Source organism: Hipposideros armiger, unplaced genomic scaffold (assembly GCF_001890085.2).
Source record: "Hipposideros armiger isolate ML-2016 unplaced genomic scaffold, ASM189008v1 scaffold_79, whole genome shotgun sequence".
NCBI classification, from domain to species: Eukaryota; Metazoa; Chordata; class Mammalia; order Chiroptera; family Hipposideridae; genus Hipposideros; species Hipposideros armiger.
In genome coordinates this window covers 1,488,900-1,495,931 of record NW_017731429.1, presented here as the reverse complement: position 1 = coordinate 1,495,931, position 7,032 = coordinate 1,488,900, and the positions used below count along the sequence as shown (strand labels likewise).

Below are 7,032 nucleotides of genomic sequence, written 5' to 3'. Positions count from 1 at the left end.
CACTGAAGTCATATACTTTGATCCTTAATTATCTAAAATAAGCTTAACTATGTTATCCTGTCTCTTGAAAATTTATAACTAATACAGCCCTCCCCCCCCCACCCCACCCCCTGCCATTTAGTCACATTTCTTTAGCCCTTAATGTGGACCACAGGTAAGGAAGAGGCATTTGGTTTTGTAGTAAAAGTATAAAATCTGGGAACAGTATGGTGAGTGATGATGAACTAACTTGGAATTTACAGTCCGGGTTTCAACTCTATGCTTATTGGCTATGGAAGTAACTTTGTCTCTCTGTGCTTCACTTTCTCTTCATTTATAAGACAGAAGATGATAATATCGCATAGCATTAAATGTTATTTATATTAAATTATTTATATTAAATTATTATGCAATACCTGACATATACTAAACATTCAGCTCTAAACATTAGCTATTATTACCTGGGTTTGAATCCTCTTAGCTCATTTGAGGAAAAGTTGTGACCTCTTTGGGTCACTCTGCAAAACGAGGGGTTGGCCAATCTCTTCTTCTCAAGGACCAACACCTGTACCCCACCAGCCTGTTCTTTTCACTTCACATGGATCCTTGGTTTTTAAAGATTTTGCTGGCCACACTTCATTTGTGAAATAATAATCCACATGTCATCAAGGTTTCCCTTGGGCTTTATAAAATCCCAGGGATAGCTTGCAAAGCTACTTAGTGACAACTCCTGGACCAGGAAAGATGACCCCCGAGGGATCTCCCCTTCCACTCCAGTTTCACACAGTGGCATCCTCACAGCAAGAAAAAAAAAGGCCTTCAGATAGTTCCGGTCCATAGAACAGGTAACCAAGTTGACCCTGAACTAGAAAACGTTTCTCGTTGGCTTTTGGCATGCGCTGGGGCCTTGGTGCCATGTCTTTCAGGGTATTGTTCTGAGTAGCACATATTCCAGCCCAATTAAGAGAAGGAGTTGTTCTGATTCTCTGACAAGGAAACATTTGGTGTTTGGAAAATCTAAGAGTACGTCCTATGGCTGGGGAAGGCCATTTTCATGGTGATTGATACTTTGGTCTGAGAGTCCTATGTGCTAGTACTTTCCATATATATCAGCTCTTTCAGTTTTCACAGTAATCTTCCAAGGCAGTTATTGTCACCCTCATTGAATAGGTGATGAAACTGCAGCTCAGAGACCTGATCTGCCCAAGGTCAACTAGCTAGAAAATGACAGTGTTGCTTTGTATTTCTTTCATATATGAAATAACATAATTCTTACTTTTCTCTGAAGCAGTAATGATCTCCATTTTATAGATGAGGAAACGGAGGCCTACCAAAGTTAAGGGGCTTTTTTAAGGTCACAGAGCTAAGAATTAGCATCCTGGGAGTTGAATGCAAGTTTAACATTCTTTCTTCAATAGCCGCTGGCAGTAAACCAGCAGGGAGGTAGCGCCTCGTTGGCACCCAAGTGAGCCCTGTGAGAAGGCATTAGCTAGTCCTTGGTGGCTTTGTGAGGTGGGGTGGAAACCTACCTTGGATGTCGTCGTTGAACATGCAGTACTTGTTGCGGTATTTATTGAGCAGGCGGAAGGCGTTGGCATTGGCAAAGTCTTCAAACTGGATGAGACAGTTTATTCCAAACCTGGGGGGAGGGAAGGGAAAGAACATATGATTGCCTTCCCGAGGCAGATCCCTGGCAGTGGGGAGGCGCAGGCCACCAGGTGGGGGGGTGTGGCATGGCTCGTTCACTCGGGTTTTTGCCACCTGGCTGGCTCCTGGACTCCTGGGCTCTGCCTACCTCATTACAGATGGAGATGGGAAAGAGAGAGCAGGGGCACTGGGCTTGGTGGTCAGCTGAGCCCACCTCACTGTCTCTAATGTGGGCTGGTGGCTTATGTGGGCGATGGATGGAGACCTGGGTGGGGGGGTTGGCTGGAAGGGCTGAGATGTGGCCTGCTCTCTCTGTGGCCTGTGCCATCTGAAATCCCAGCAGAAATCTCACTCTAAACCCAAGTGCATGCAGAGAGTCTGGCTTGCCCAGGGGCCTGGGAGCCTCTGCAGCGTTCCAATAGCTTCCTGGGTGGACCCCGAGGCCATGAGCTCCTCCACTAGAGACTCTTCTAGGTTCAGGCATGGTTCCCCAATAAGATGCAAGGAAGGTTGAGAGAGGCATCTACATTAAGCTGCTGTCACCTACGTATACCTTGGTGAGGGTGTTCTCCATCTCGTAGGCACGGAAGAATCTATTGGTGAGCCCGTCTAAAGTGCAGGCCCCCAGGCCCACCTCCCAGGGTTCCTCATTCAGCGAGTTGGGGTTGTAGAGCTCAGGAATCTGCATTGTTTTCCTCCAGTTTTATAGAGTTACAATCGACACATAAAAATTGCATGTATTTAAGGTGTACAACATGATGTTTTAGTACACATATATCTTTGTGAAATGATNTTTCCATGGTTATTGCTTTGCGCTTCCTAGCAGTCCCCTCCACATCACTGCTTTCCCTCTTGCTTCCGGACATCCTGGGCTCTGATTGAGCACTGTACTCCTGTACACTATCGCACTGTACAGTAAGCACACAGCAACACAGCTGTGACAATGTCGGGCAGATATGTGAGCTACTTCTGCAATTTTTCGCATCTACCAATGTTCGTAATGCAAGGTCTGTTCGTATCTGTGAAAGTTCGCAACTCGAATGTTTGTAAGTTGGGAACTTACTGTACTGAGAGCCAGTGCTGGGGCTTCACTGGGCTAGGCCTTGGAGGTCTAAGGGGGTCAACAGCATAAATGTCCAGAAAATTCAAGTTCTCCTTATTGGATATGAAGCAAAGGCTTTCTCCGACTGCTTCAACCCTATTTCTGTACCATGAGGGGAATTTTCTGGAACCCTGGACTCTCTAGAAAGCAGCTCCTGGCCCATGGAGGAAAGTGGGGTTAGGCCCGTTCTGCCACAATTTGGAAGGAACCAGAGGGAACAATTACCATCTTCTTGGCTTATTTGGGGATTTAACTGATGCAACAGGCTAAGGAGGAGGTCCCCAAGGAGCCAGTACTGTATTAGATGCTCGAGACCCATGTGACCCTCAGGGCTGGGACAGCCCTGGAGTGAAGAAGGGCCTCAGAACACAGGACTTCATGAAAAGGACGATTTGGGGGGCTGGGGAGATATCAGGTTGAAGAGACCAGGGGGAGTGTCACTGTGGGGGAGAGAGAATAGAAAGGTCTGGAACTGCTGCTCAGTGTGTGTGGCGGTGCTGGCGGTGGAGCAGCAGACCCCTGACAGCTGGATTTAACTCCGGTGTCTTGTAAACACCAGGACAGATCAGCTGCAGAGTCTTCTGAGCTGGACCCTTCCTCCCCGTCTTCCCCTTTCCTACTGTGGCGTCTGAGCCCTGGGGTGCTCTGATGCATTCTGCCAAGAGGGTGACCACTGCCCAACATCACTCCCAGGCCCTGGGGAAGGGTGGGATCCTGCCTGTGGAACAGGCGTGGCCCTAGGTGCAGTGTCTTGGGGGAAGGGCTTGAGCCCTTAAGGACAGAGAGAAATTAGCCAAGAGCAGAAAGGAGCTCTAGACAGAGGGATCAGCATATTCACAGTCACAGAGGTGGAAGAAAATGCACAGCAGTGTGAGTCATTCAATGGGCTGGAAGCATAGAGCCTATGTGGCAAGTGGGGAGAGGTGAGATGGGGCCCTGCCTCCCTTCTGCTCACACTCCCCGAGGCCTGCACTCACACTGGCCCCTGTCCTCCCCTACACCAAAGCCTGCCTGTCTCGGGGTCCTTCCCATACCTATGTTGGGAGTCTACTCTGCACCAGAGGCGTTAGTGCTAAGTACCAGAAGTGAGTACTCCTCCGTGCCTGTCCCTGCCTGTACATCACTAGAGTCCTTACAACAACCCGGTGCCATAAACAGGGGTGATGATGGAACTACTTAACAACGAATGGGCGTAAGCTGTAGCCTTATGAAAGAATCCTGGTCATCCTGCTGGCGATACTGGCTGAGTATCAGTCATGGTGGTTAATACCATTATGTCCATCTTACAGATAAGGAAAAGAAGGCTGGGGGGATTTAAATCACTTGGCCAAAGCTACAAAGCAGAAAATTGGAGATTCAGACCTAGCCTTGGCTCCATCTAATGCTATTAAGCTCTCTGGCTCACAAATGAAAACCTGAAAGTGTGAGGGGGTGAAGAGAGCCTGCCATACTATAACACAGGCACCCTGAGGGGCCATCTGCCCCCAGGGATGTGGCAGGAGTTGGGGGCAACGCAGGTCCAGGGAAGGTGACAAGCCGGCTGGGGTTTCCTGTCCCCAGCCACAACCTCCGGGCAGCTAGCAATGGAGGCTGGGGGCCCGTGGTCACTAGGCCAGCAGGGTCTTGGACCAGACTCCTTTGGAAGGACACAGCTGGCCTGGCCTCCAGCATGACCCTTCCTATTACAGTTCCTCCTCAAGGTCTCCCTCCTCCCCTAAGAGCAGGGAGGGTTCCCTGGTCCCAGCTGAAACAACAAAGTCACCTGAGCCTCTGCCTTCTCCCAAATTCCTGAAGAGGCTGCCAGCTATGAGTCACTGCGTTGGCAGCCCTGCTCACTGTGAACCAGCCTGGGGCCCTGAGGCTTTCCGGGAGTCTGAGCTGGGGTGGAAGGCGGAGGCCATTGGCAGCCCTGGCGAGCACTTTACCCTTCCAGCTGGAGCTCCAGGGGGCCCATCCTGTGGTCGGCCCTGCGGGGTCGGTGATTCCCAGGTGCGTATTACAGCAGCATGGGCTGGGGCACACTTCAAACCATGTGCCTGAGCTCCTGCTCAGCACCAGGCATGACCCTGACCTCAGGGAGCTCAGCGTGGTGGGACCCTTAGGCCTTTAGCCATGTCTCTTCTTGTTCCACTGAGGACACGAGGCTGGGCTGCTGTTCAGAGCAGGCAGCATGGCCCAGTCTCAGGTTCATTTGGGCAGCCAGGTTCCAGCCCCTGCCATGTGTGGGGTTCCAGCTGATTCTGACCACAGGTCCTGCCGGGGTGGACTGACCTGTCTCCAGCAACCGCATGTGGCATGGCTTTGGCTTCTGATCACCACTGTGATGACCCTGTCTCTCCCTCCCTTTTTCCCAATCCTCTCTGATACTAGGCACGCAGGCATTCGTTTTCTACTTTTGAGCAAGGCTATGCAGTCTCATGTTTCATTTCTCTTTACTTTGTATTTGGAGGTAAAGGGGGCCAATTCTAGCACGAGCTTAATTTTCCATGTTGCCCCATTAGTTCTGGAATTCCTCGCCAGTCAACTTAGCCATGAGAACACACATCTTAGGCTCCTCGTCCTGGAGCTATCACTAACCAGCTGGTGACTGAGGGCAAACTCTTTCGAGGCCCTCCCCTCATCTTTGGGTCTATAAACTGTGGGAGTTAAAGGAGGGAATGAGAGAGGTGAGGAGCGCAGCAGGATGCAGGACAGCAGTGACCCCCACACTTGGGTGGGGTCTGGAATTTAATCCTTAGCAAGAAGACTCACTGCACCATCTCACCCACACAGGAGAATAGACAGTCTGATGTCATGGAGAGAGAGAGAGTGGAAAGTTCTGAGTCAGAAATAACCAGGTTCCAGTTATTATTACTACAGAAATACAGTTATTATTATTACTGAAATATCTAGTCCCCTGCTTTGTGCCTGTCTGGCTATGTGACCTGGAGCAAAACTAAGCCCTTGAACTTCTGTTTCTTCCTCAGTGACATGGGATAGCAATGTCTGTCCTTTACCCAAGCGGGAGGGTGTTGTTGCAAGGAAGTTGGGAGACAATGGGAATGAAAAACACTTATCAAACCTAAGGTTCTATGTGCATGCAAAAAATGTTATCAGTTGGCACAGCTTGGGTTCCCTGGGAAGCCCATTCTGAGACTTGTGGAGTGTTGAGGATGTTATCAAGAAGTGCCTTGGGATCGACATACATGAACAGGTGGGTGTGCTTATGAGAATGTCTATTTGCATGTATAGATTTCATTCATTTATTCTTCAAACATTTATGAAGCATCTACAATGTGCCAGGCACTGTGTGCTAGGAGCTGGGGAGTGAGAATAGATAAGATGTGGTTCCTGTCTCTGGAAGCTTATTGTCTCTTGGGGAGACAGACAACCCAATGCAGGTATCTGGGGTACAGTGTGGTAAGAAAAGTGACAGAGGGCACACAGGTGGCTATGGGAGTGCCTGGTGTGCACCCAAATCTTACTGGGGCCTTCACTGGGACAGGACACCCTTGAGCTGAGTCTTGAAGGGTGAGTAAGAGTTACTCAGGCAAAGGTCCTGGGGAGGGTGTCCCAGGCTGAGGAACAGAAATTTCACATGCAGCGAGAACTGACTGGGAAGGAGGTAATAAGATACAAATAAGGGTGGGTCAGCAGGTAGAGAGGGAGAGATTGTTTGGGGTGAAGATGGGGCACAAGCTGGCAGGTACTTCTGATGAAGGAGTGAGAACTTTCTCATGCAGAGGGTGTCGATAGCCATTGTTTCATCTCAGAGATGTGTTCTGGCAGCAGTGTGGGGGTGATGTGAGCGGATGGACTGCAGGACCCCGATGTGTCCCTGTACCTGTTTATGAGGATGTCCACACATGTGGCTGTGTGTGTGTGTCTGCCCAGCTGGAGCCTGTGCACAGGTGTTGCCCACATAGACTTGTTTTCAACGTCCACCCTCTGGCCTTGGCATCCTGGGGGGTTCAGGGGGATGGCTGTCCTGTTGCTGACTCATGAGTGAGTACCATGATGGGGGAGCTGGTCGGGGGGGATAGCAGGTGTTTCCTCTAGGGCCACAGGCACTCCCCCACCCTCTGGGCTGTCAGTGAGGTGAGCAGCAGGCAGTGAGTGAGTGCTTCCCTCCCCCAGCTGGTGCTCCTGGGTTCCAGTGCTGGTCCCAGGCCCGTGCATCAGGGCTGGCGGAACAGAATGGTGACAGGCTCGGGGTGTGGGGGGTGGGGGGGTGCCACGTGTCAGCTTTCCCTTTCGGGGTCTTCTCTCACTGGGCACCCTCCCTTCAGCACTGAAGTCATATACTTTGATCCTTAATTATCTAA

At 50.5% G+C, this 7,032-nt stretch overlaps 1 protein-coding gene and 1 long non-coding RNA gene across 4 annotated transcripts in view; one reads left to right on the top strand and one right to left on the bottom strand.

Moving 5' to 3' along the window:
* The window catches only part of ME3 (malic enzyme 3), a 216,139-nt gene that overhangs the window by 21,635 nt on the left and 187,472 nt on the right, over window positions 1-7,032 (bottom strand). For all 3 annotated transcript variants that reach the window (XM_019643518.1, XM_019643516.1, XM_019643517.1), the window contains one exon: window positions 1,509-1,618. In XM_019643518.1, coding sequence (XP_019499063.1) covers window positions 1,509-1,618 — 110 coding nt within the window. The remainder of the gene's footprint in view (window positions 1-1,508; window positions 1,619-7,032) is intronic.
* The window catches only part of LOC109383266 (uncharacterized), a 34,664-nt gene continuing 30,115 nt past the window's right edge, over window positions 2,484-7,032 (top strand). Inside the window, exon 1 of the long non-coding RNA XR_002124147.1 lies at window positions 2,484-4,717. This is a non-coding gene — a long non-coding RNA (uncharacterized LOC109383266). The remainder of the gene's footprint in view (window positions 4,718-7,032) is intronic.